Here is a 12057-nt window from a genome sequence, read left to right on the forward strand (position 1 = left end):
AGTTTTTATTCTACAAGAGGTTTCAATGTTAAGTGACGGTCAAACTGCCAAAGAGCTAAGTCAAGTCCTGCTAGTAAGAGGTATTTTCTGAGGATAGCCTTCTGGTCTGACTCCCAATGCAACAGTAGAAATCAGCACTTGCCTAACACCCAAATACCACCACCCACCTGTCAGATCAGTATATTATCCTACAGTGGTTAATGTGTCGCTCTGACACTAGAAGTTAGGTTAATAGTACTTGAAAACATCAGCAGCCACCTAGGTGGGTGAATTTCAGCAGAGCTTCAAGACTAAGACCAGGAAGAAAGGCTTAGGGATCTATTTCTAAAAATTGTTCCTGTTGTTGCGTGCTATCAAGTTGGAAGTGACTCAAAGCTGATCCTCCAGTGAGTTTTCAGAGGCAGTAAATCACACAGGAGGAGATTTCCTATCTTTCTCCCTCAGAGCAATTGGCAGACCAGAAGTGCCTCCCTTAGCACAACTCGTTACCTGCTGAAAAGACAATGAGATCAGAAAGAGCCCAGGGCATGAATTCATATTAAGACAAACTATAGCATTTTTACAAAGATAACAGAGAACTACCAGAAGTCCAGGCTGGTTTCAGAAGGGGTCGTGGCACTAGAGATATTGTAGCTGATGTTAGATGGATCTTGGCTGAAAGCAGGGAATACCAGAGGAATGTCTATCTGTGCTTCATTGACTATGCAAAGGCATTTGACTGTGTAGATCATAACAAACTGTGGCTGACTCTGAGAAGAATGGGAATCCCAGAACACTTGATCGTTCTAATGCGAAACTTATACTTGGACAAGGAGGCAGTCGTCAGAACAGAGCAAGGGAACACTGCATGGTTCAAAATTGGGAAGGGCGTACGCCAGGGATGCATCCTATCTCCATACCTCTTCAACCTATATGCAGAACAGATTATCCGGGAGGCTGGGCTCTATGAGGAGAAATGTGGGGTCAGGATTGGTGGACGATTTATCAACAATCTGCGTTATGCGGATGACACAACCCTGCTTGCTGAAAGTGAGGAGGACCTGAAGCACCTGCTGCAGAGTGTAAAGGACTGCAGCCTGCAAGATGGATTGAGGCTCAATGTCAAGAAGACAACGATTCTCACCACTGGACCAATTGGCAGCATCAGGATGGATGGTGAAGAGATTGAGATTGTACACAGCTTTAGTTTGCTTGGCTCCATAGTCAACAGTCTTGGCACCAGCAGCCAGGAAATTAAAAGGCGCATTGCCATGGGAAAGTCTGCTGTTAGGGACCTCTCCAAAGTGTTGAAGAGCAGTGGTGTCTCTCTGGAGACTAAGGTGCGTCTGATACAGGCCATAGTCTTCGCAATCACCTGTTATGCATCAGAGAGTTGGACAATGACCACGGAGGATAGAAGGAGAACTGATGCCTTTGAGCTGTAGTGCTGGAGAAGAGTACTGAGAATACCATGTACTGCTAGGAAAACAAATAGATTTGTCCTGGAGAGGGTTAAACCGGGTGGCTCCTTGGAGGCAAGGATTCTGAGGCTCCGTCTAACTTACTTCAGACATGTAGTGAGGAGAGACCGGTCCTTGGAGAGGGACCTCATGCTTGGGAGGGTAGAGGGACGGCGCAGGAGAGGAAGGCCCTCTATGAGGTGGATTGATTCAGTGACTGGGTTAATTGGGATGGGAGTATCAGAGACAGTGTGATTGGCACAGGACAGAGCAGAGTTTAGGGCTGTTGTACATAGGGTCGCTATGAGTCGCAGGCGACTCGACGGCACATAACAACAACAACAACAATATTATTATCTACTAATATGTGTATTATGATTGACAGTTTATAAAGAAGTGTGTCCTTATTATGTGAATTCCAAAGTAATATGGGGGGGATCACAAAAATAACACACACACACAGAAAATAAGTAGAGGGTGAGGATTACTTTGATGGCATAGTCCATAGAAGTTGCCCAGCTTACATCAGAGGTGGCAGCTCTCTGGCAGTTCAAATACAGTGACTCGATGGGACAAAGATGGACAATCTCCTCCCACACAATTTATAGCCTCTGAAAATCCACTGGCGGGTCAACTGTGAGTCTGTTAAGTGTAAGAAGTTAAACCACAAACTAAATTAACTGCACTGAGTCTATTTCAACTAATATGGACACAATAGTGCAGAGCTGAACGGCCACCTATGACTACCAAAACGGTATATTTTTATCAAAGCAAAATGCTTCATCACTCCCCCACGAAATGGCTGCAAGGTTCAAGCCACTTGCTGGAGAGCAGGTAAATGTTTCAGCAATTGTGCTCATGAAAGTAGCTAGGAAGGTGCCATCATACTGCAATTTTACACACGAAACCCCTAAAACTTGGCAAGTTCAAACAATTTCCATAAGGTTGCAACTCATCCATTATTAGTATGGCATATAGGTTACATGTAAGAAAGTATATAATTTGTTTACATAGTACGCATCACCATAATCAATCCTACGTACACTCTGTATCAACTACTTTTTAAACATTACACACCTTTAAGAGGTATTTCACTTACTTTAATTCAAGTTCTCTGTCTCACAAATATTGAAGGCACTGTATTATTAAAATTAAACATGACACTGAAATACAAAGTTGATTATTGATTATCATCAAATAAGAGACATTTAGTGGTATGTTAAACCACAAAACTCCAAAGTACAAATTAAAAAGCTAGATCCTCAAGAAAAGCTATAAATTTGCTTTGTCATCAAATGGCTTCCTCCTGAAACTTTTTCCCATGACAGGATTCATTTTCTTTCCCATCAAGAAAGCCGTGCACCCTCTTATTTTTCCATGATTACTGAGCTAACTTAGTGTAGCTGATTTCACCTACATTAATATTCTTATTTCAAATATCCTCTTATATTCTTTACTCCTTACTTTGTTTTTATTCCAGCTAAACAACAGCACTAATCACAACTAAGAATCACACGTCTATAAATATGATTAAATACAAAGCATTCTTTATAATATGCAAAAATCTATGCATAGTTAGCAGTTATTATATTGAGTTAAAGTCTTTTCAGTGAATCTAGGATGCACAAACTGAAGTTTTAAATCTCCGAATTAACAAATTTCTCACTTCCTACACACACTCCTAAATTTCCTCACATTTCCACAAACGTAATTTTATTATTTTGTAGAAATTAATGTGCAAACAATTTTGATTACAAACATACAACACATATGGTAAACAAGCTAAAACAATCATCCTTTATCTATTTCTTTTTTTTAATATTTTATTATTTGTGTGTGTGTGTGTGTGTATACACCATCAAATTGGATCCGATTGCCCCTCCTTTCTCCAGCAGAGCATCTGGTGAACTCGAACCTCACGCCTTCAGGATTGCAGCCCAGCTTCTTGCCGCTAGGCCACCAGAGCTCCCTCCTTTATCTATTTCAATGGAAAATCGGTCAACAAACTTTGTGGCAACTCATCTGAAAGCTTCTCTTAAATATTGGTATCTCCCTATTTACAAATCTTAGGGACCATTATAAACATCTAAAAACTATTTTTAAACATTTAATGGAAGATTTATATTTATCTGAGATAAAGTTAAAGATTTAACTAATAATACATATATTTGCCATTTTTTTTAAAGTTCTGTCAACTAGACACATTGATAGTAACTAGGTAATTGATCAGGAGGGCAGGTATACATCAGCCAGGTTAATAAAAAATAGTGAGACTAACTACTTAATAAACATAGTTTATTTATAAACTTTGAAAAATTATAATCAATGGAAACAAGCAACTCTAAGGCCCTTCAAAGTTTCTGGAAAAGGATGAAGATATTCAACTTGACTTGTCAAAAAAAAATGGTAAACAATACTGTATGTAGAAGTAGCCTGCCCAACTTATTCTAGATCATCTACAAAATTCTCATACCATTCTCTGAAAACCAATGTATCTATGGTTCTTGATGTGGTTAGTAATCTTGTGTTATCAGTAATTAATAATTAAAGAAATGACTTCTTTAATTTAAACCATACCATATATTTTCACTGCACATTAATCAATGTCATTATTTTTTACTGACTAAGCACTTATTATGTGTAAGAATCTCTCTGTTGTGTGCATGTTTTTCAAAAAGAGTCCCGAAAATTCTCAGCCTATATCTAAGCTGTTAATAATATACAAAACCAGAAATTTTATAATACTCTTAGCAACAATAAATATACATGTAACAAAGAAGTCTCCATGTTAGATAAACTCTATCACACCTTTAAAGAAAGTGCTCCAGAGACCAAATCTACTTCACTTCCTTTAAGAAAATATCCTCCAAGTTTGACTCACAAAACCTTTCACTCTTTTAACAATTACTAGCAAAACACTTGTAAAAAACTAGTTGGCATTGATCTTATCTGTACTAACCTCAAAATTAACATTAAAGAATAAAATCAGAAAATAACAGCGAAACATTTTTATTTATTGTTCCCTTAATTCTTCACTTCACATACTCAAAAGTGGTAAGTAAAAGTAACCATAATTTTTATTCACTATTAAAGTGCATGTGATAACAGCCTGATAATTAATTTTAATGCAAAAATAGCCTCCAGATTATTCCACTACAATGAAACAAATTCAGCATATTGTCCTATTCTATAATATCAGTTATTTGTAATAGTAAATGCTCAGAATAATAATCCTAATGTGTGAGAAGGATGGGCAATCTCCTCTTGTTTGATTAACTGCCTCTGAAAACCCACCAGAGGTGGGTCAGCTATGGGTCATTTCAGACTCGATGGTACACAACAACAATAATCCTAAAAGATTTTGAAATAATAAGTTTAAAATATTTGTTATGTGGAGTTGATTACGACTCATAGTGACCCTATGTACAACAGCTCTGAAACCTTTTCTATTCTGGGCCAAGCTTAACATCTCTGACACACCAACCTTCATTCATTACCCCAGTCACTGAATGAATCCATCTCATCAAGGGTCTTCCTCTGCTGCATCAAGGGTCTTCCTCTGCTGCACTTCCTCCACCCTTCCAAGCATGACGTCCCCCTCCAATTACTGGCCCTCTGTGCAAGATGCCCAAAGTACGTTGGATGAAGCTTCAAAATCCTTTCCTCCAAGAAGCAGCCTGGTTTTACCCTCTCCCAGACGAACCTGTTTGTTCTTCTAGCAGAGCAATGTATATTTAATACTCTTCTCCAGCACCACACCTCTAAAGCATCAATTCTGCTTCTAACATCCCTAATCATTGTCCAGCTTTCTGACACATGTTGTTGTTGTTGTTGTTGTTGTTATGTGCCGTCGAGTCGCCTGTGACTCATAGCGACCCTACGTACAACAGCCCTAAACTCCGCTCTGTCCTGTGCCAATCGCACTGTCTCTGACACTCCCATCCCAATTACCCCAGTCACTAAATCAATCCACCTCATAGAGAGCCTTCCTCTCCTGCGCTGTCCCTCCACCCTCCCAAGCATGATGTCCTCTCTAAGGACCGGTCTCTCCTCACTACATGTCCAAAGTATGTTTGACGGAGCCTCAGAATCCTTGCCTCCAAGGAGCCACCCGATTTAACCCTCTCCAGGACAAACAGCACATTTTATTCTTATTTACTAAAACTGTCTATTCATTCATGCAAACTCTTAAGAAACATTCCATTCCCCAATTAATTCTGATATATAGAATTTTAGTGTTATTTAAGAAGTGTGAGTATTAACTATTTTCCAGTATAATGAAAAACTGTCATCAAATATATGAATAACATTAAGAGTAGAAAGTCCTAAAAAGGACAAAAGACAATACGAAGGCAGAAAAAAAAATAACAATTGAGTATTTTTTTTTAAAAAAATCTATTCTTCTATGGAAAGAGCACACGACATAAATATATATAGTTGTCAAGTATTCTAGTCAATTGTATATAGAATAATAATACAAATCAAAGCCAAAAAGTTTAAATTGAGAATAAGCTTTTTTTTTATCAGTCTAGAAAAACTCCTTGAGCTATATTTTCAATTCACATTACTCTATCATATTTCACAAGTTCCAAAGTTCACTGGAGATGCTGGTTTACTCAATTGAGTAATATTCCCTTTCAGCTTAACATAGTCCTCAACTGATCATCTGTATAGCTTCTCATTTCTGAAAAGTTGTCAGTTAAAGGTCTATTTTGACAAAATGCAAAATTGCAAAGAACTTCTTGTGAATATTTATCCTTACAATTATGTATTATGCAATTATTTTTTTGTAAAAGTAACTAAAAAGGATGTATTGATGATACAGCTACCGAAACAATTAACGATGACCCATAAAAAGGAAACATAATTTGGAATAAAAGGACATCAACGTGATTCCTTGCTCCATCACCTATATGTTCTGAAGCAAGCTACTTTACCTTGTTCAACCTCAGTTTTGTCATTTAGCTAATCAGAATAAGATATTCACGAAACAATTCATGAACATGGCAAATGCTTGTTGAAACTAATCTAAAGAACTGGAAAATCTTTCACATCACAGTTTACTAATACATATTTTTAGACTCTGGTGGCCTCGTGGTAAAAATCTGCACTGTAATCCCAAAGGCACTTCATGAGAATCAACCAGCTGCTCTAGGTGAGAAGGATGGGCAATCTCCTCCCTGGCAGTTTTCTGCCTCAGAAAATCCACTGGAGGGTCAACTATGGGTTGGTTCTGACTCAAAGGTACACAACAAAAACAACAAAAATAAAATACAACTACTACAAATAAAAACCTGGTGCAAATTAGTACTGAAAGAAAGAGCAGTTGAGTAAATTTTATACAAACTACTGCTAAAGCTTGGTGGTGGTGTTTGTTTGTTTGTTTGTTTGTTTTTGGAGCTCTGGTGGCCTAGTGGCAAGGAGATGCAACTACAATCCCAGAGTTGCACGGTTTGAATCCACCAGATGCTCTGCTGAGGAAGGAGGGACAATCTTCTCCTGTACCAGTCAGATCTGATTTGACGGTACACTCACACAAAAATAATAATAATAATAAAAAGCTTGTTTTTTTTAACGAAATAACTAAAAAATTAAGGTAAGGCAAAAATCCTTCCCATATAATGGTATTTTCCGCTAACTACTGACAATATACAAACAAGGAAGTAGAATTTTTTTTAAAAAGTCTACCAATCGAACTGTTATTGTTGTGGATTTTCAGAGGCAGTAAACCGCACGTGAGGAGCCTGCCCATCCTCTTGCAAAGCAGCTGAGGGATTCGACTCTCATGACCCTGGGATTACAGTGCAATTTCTTAACACTTGGCCACCAGACCTCCATTACTACATCAAACCAACAACTCTTCAGAAGGACCCAAATGGAATGGTCAAGGTTATATATTCAAGAGACAGTATTCAAGTTTTAGCTTCACCACTTTAGTTGACTTCACATGTCTCTGGGTTTTAGTATCTTTGTCCAACTACTAAAAGTCATTTATAAAATCCAAGTACATTTAGTGTGGGTTTTACCTAGGAGGTACAACCCAGTATAGTGGTTAGGCAAACAAGTTCAACAAGGACCGCTGAGGTCAGAACCCTGGCTCACTCACTTAAAAATAGTATAATGTACACAATACTCAAAGCATTGAAGTACACTAGTTGATTTATTTTTTTAGAATTTTCACGGAAAATTCTAAGGTTTTTTCCTTAGAAAGCTAACAATAAAATGTGACAAACTATAATACAGACAGAAGAACGTCCATATCTCAATATAAAGACATTACCATTTTACTAGCAGTCACTAATGAATTCATGAGAAAGTATTAAAACTTTAAAAGGTTTGATGAACTGGACTCAAGTGGTAACAGAAAAGACACTCGATATCAAATCCAGTAACAGCGAATTTCATTACAGACCTATAGACATTAATATGTTCATTAGATAATTCAGGAACAACTTTAAGCCACTGAGTGGGAGCAATGGAGGAAAAACAGAAATTCACAGAGAAACAAATCACTAGAAACAGAACAGAGACATTTTATTAGACCTATCTCTACTAAATAAATGAAATCTGTAATTTGAAACTTTTCAAAGCAATCTCAGGGCACATGATTCAAATTCACCAGCTGCTCTGTGGGAGAAGGCTGGGCAATCTCTTCACATGTGATTTACTGCCTCTCAAAACCTACTGGAGGATCACATATGGGTGGGTTCCAACTGGACAACACAACAACAACATTCCATCTCTACTAAAAAAATTAAAACTATAATTATAAACTTTTTTTGGAAAAAAGAAATCACTAGGCCCAGAGAACTGTATTAAGTCTAGACTTCCAAAAATTTAAGGAACAACATAACTTTTAATGAGATGATTTTGTTTAAAGAACAGAAAAGGAAGGAAAATGTCCCAATTCCTTTAACACAGCCAGGATTAATAGGGAAGCTAAAATCTAATGAAACTTTTCTAAAAGAAACAAATTGCACACTAATCTCTCCCAAGTACATAGTTGTTAAGCAGATAAATACACATATATATAAATACACACACACAAACACACAGTTGTTGTTAAGTAACATAGAGTCGGAAATGGCCCACAGCTAACCCTCCAACATGTTTTCAGACGCAGTTAATCACACAAGAGTAGACTAACCATCCTTCTCCCACAGAGCAGCTGGTGGATTCAAACTGTATGCCTTCGGGATTTTAGGTCAGCTTCTTGCCACTAGGCCACCAGAGCTCCTCAACTACTAGCAGAGAGAATCTACTGATACATCAATATCACAATCAAGATGAGTTTATCTCAGGGACAAAAGGTAACTATAACCTTTAACAATCAGTTAAGTCACTGCATTAGTAGAGAAAAGATGAAATAATGATCATCACAAAAGATTCAAAAAATGATTTTAAAAAAATCAAGAATAGACTAGTAAAGAACACTTTTTTATTTGATAAAAAGGTGCTGTTAGATGTGGATAAAAAGTAACTTGCAGAAGTCAAGTTTTTGTTATCAGTTGTATGAGTTGATTTTTAACCAAATACAACAGATTAGGAATGCTCATTAGGTTTCCTTAACTGTATTATGGGTTCATAAGACGATTAAGTACTTCATACTTATTGCTTAAATAGAAACACTGATAAAGCACTGAGCTGTGCATTTTTGTTTTGTGTGCTTTTTCTACCTGTGTGGAATGTTGTTGTTGTTATGTGCCATCTAGTCGACTGCGACTCATAGTGACCCTATGTACAACAGCTCTGAACCCTGCTCTATCCTGAATAAACCTTATTGTCTCTGACACACCTACGCCCACTGCCCCAGTCACTGAGTCAATCTCATTGAGGGTCTTCCTCTCTTGCGCTGTCCCTCCACCCTCCCAAGCATGATGACCCTCTCCAAGGACTGGTACCTCCTTACAACATATTGTGTAGAGATAGCTGACAATAAAATGTGTCAAAAAAAATGCTACAGGTCAGAATCAGATTGATGGCTGCAGGTTTCATGTTGGGGAGATGTCAGTCATCTACCACTGTTTTTTCCTCACACATCCAAATGAGATTTCTTCCCAGTTCCCAAGAAAATCAATTCCTATACTCATTTCAGGAAGCTCTGAAGGCCTAGTTGTAAAAAGATGTACGGTCAACCCAAAGGTCTGTGGTTGGAATCCACCAGGTCTTACCAGGAGAAACACAGGTAAGCTACTCCATTCGGTTTACAGCCTCTCAAAGCCTGCGTGAAGGGTCAATTATGAGCCAATTACATTTCAGTCCCTCAAAAACCCACAAAGCAAACTTTTACAGCTAACATTTAATCAAAATACCACCTAAAATATTATGCTTTGCTAATAAGAACTGAAGTTACTGATAAAGCATGTATCTCCTCTCTAAACAAATCACTGTTGAGATTTAGAAACACAGTCACTCAACTGCTACAGCACCGACTCATAGCTGACCTTCCAGTGGGTTTTCAGAGGCTATAAACAGCACTGGAGGAGATTGCTGACCTTTCTCCCACAAACAGCTGGTGAACAGAACTTTTTACCTTTGGGTAGGCACTGCAAATCCCTATGCACCAGGTCGCCAGACCGCCCTTTGGAAACATGAAATTAAAACTGTTAGAAAATAAATTGCTTGAGGAGCAATTTGCTTAAGGTAGTTTGCTTATGAAGCAGGTGCTTCAAAAATTGAGATCACTAACAAATATTTACCAGTCACTGACGCCTAAATCTGTTCACAGGTACAAACACCAAAGTATGAAGTTCCTCAAAGTTCAAAATCAAATTGTGAAGAGAAGTCCTTAGTTATGACTCTCTCAAACAAGGGCAGAGCACAAGTGGGTAAGGAGCTGCGTTGTCAACTCTAAAGTCATGAGGTCTGAATTCACCAGTTCCTCCAAGAGAGAAGGATGGGCAATTTCCTCCCACATGATTTACTGTCTTTGAAAACCCACCGAAGGGTCGGCTATGGATCAGTTCTGACTAGGTGGAACACAACATCATCATTTCAAGGAAGCTCTGATGGCTTGGGGTTAAGAAATTGAGCTGTTAATCAAACGTATGCAGTTCAAATACACTAGCTGCTCCCTTCGAAGAAATACGGGCAATCTCCTCCCATCTAACCCAGCGATGGGTCAATTCAAAGCACATAGTCAGTCATTTCAGTGCCACAAAAGCACCCAAAGCAGCCTTTGACAGCTAACTTCAGAACACCTCATGGTACTTAAATTGAACATCTAAGAAAATATTTCATCAAACCCACAAGCTACAGAAGTTATCTTCAATGGCACCTGTGTGTGTGTATGTGTGTCTGTATTCCTACACTTAAATATGTTAAGACAGGGTGAAGCATCTTGTTGTACCGATTTATTTTTTTTCCCCCCCTTAGAGTATTGCTAGTAAAGGCATACACTACTTCTTCAAAATAATCTGCTTGTGCAATGGCCTTTAAGGGCTGGAAAAGAGAAACTGATTGGTTAGCCATAGTTGCCCTACTTCCATTTCAGGTTCAAGGGGGAAAAAACCTGTTCCAGAGTGCTGCAAGCGGGCCAAACGCAAATCAAGAGCGTAGGTGCCAAAAATGAACTTTCTGATCGCCACAATTTAGGCGAAAGGTGACCGAATTTTGGGGGGAGGGTAAGGGGATGGGAGTAGTGATATAGCTGGGCTCTCAAAGTGTAACTTGATGAAAATGGTCCACTTTACTAAGCCGTGAAAGCTGAGGGTGAGAAATAAATGAGGCTAGCCGATCAAACTGAGGATGCTGGCCAAGCTAGGAGGTGGAGGGCCCCGGAGGCCGGCGACCAGGAAAAGAGACGTCAGGCAGATCGTAATGGAACAGGGAACATCAACAACGAGGGGGGACAAACGCTGCCACAAAACAGCGTAGGGGGACATCACGAAGGGAGTTACGAGGTGGGAGAGACCACTGCCAGCGGCGACAGCAAGTGGTATAGGTAACTGCGAAAGGCGAGGCACAAGCAGTTGGAGGCGGTGGGACTCTGTTGAGTCAGCACAGCTCCTGCTCAGGGGGCACTTGTGGGATCCTCACTGCTCCTCGGACCCGGGGGCCCGCTGCAAAGGATCGGAACCGCGGAAGGAAGACGTGATGTTCGTTCATGGGTTGGTGCCAGCCCCTTCCCTTTCCCCATTACACAGGTAAACACTGGCCGCCGTCACCGCTTACCTCTGTTAACATTATTACATCCCGGGGAAGTGAGCTCCTCCCTAGCCTCGCCGCATGGCAACAGCCGTAGCAGCAGCGAAAACTGCCCGGGCCGCCGCCAACGGCGGCAAACACTCCTTCAGTCCTCTCCCGGGCGGCAGCTTTACTCGGCTTCGCTGGCTTCCCCCCGGCCCGACTGCTCGCGACGGACGCGCCGCCATCTTGGAAGAGCGACGTCCGCGTCTCCCCACGACGTGCGCTCCCATTGGCAGGCGCGGGGGCCGCCGGCGTCTCGTGACCGTCTCCATGGCGCCGGCGCGCGGAGAGACGGAGGCGGATATCTGGTGACACCCTGGAAGGGGACGGTGAGGTCGCTGCCGCTGGCCGCCCAGGCCGACTTGGGCTCCCAGAAAGCAGAGAGAGCCCACGGAGACTGGAAGTTGGCGGACGCCGCCGGTAGAGATGC

At 40.2% G+C, this 12057-nt stretch overlaps 1 protein-coding gene across 2 annotated transcripts in view; it reads right to left on the bottom strand.

The window, feature by feature from the left end:
* The window catches only part of SNX13 (sorting nexin 13), a 172288-nt gene extending 160457 nt beyond the window's left edge, over positions 1–11831 (bottom strand). Inside the window, exon 1 of one of the 2 annotated variants that reach the window (XM_006880270.1) lies at positions 11613–11831. In XM_006880270.1, the coding sequence (XP_006880332.1) occupies positions 11613–11624 (12 nt within the window). In that variant the 5' untranslated portion in view covers positions 11625–11831. The remainder of the gene's footprint in view (positions 1–11612) is intronic. The other variant, XM_006880269.1, reaches the window with a different exon arrangement.
* Between the last annotated feature and the right edge of the window lie 226 nt (positions 11832–12057).

Source organism: Elephantulus edwardii, unplaced genomic scaffold (genome assembly GCF_000299155.1).
Source record: "Elephantulus edwardii isolate Elephantulus edwardi_28Jun2011 unplaced genomic scaffold, EleEdw1.0 scaffold00007, whole genome shotgun sequence".
In the NCBI taxonomy this organism is placed as follows: domain Eukaryota; kingdom Metazoa; phylum Chordata; class Mammalia; order Macroscelidea; family Macroscelididae; genus Elephantulus; species Elephantulus edwardii.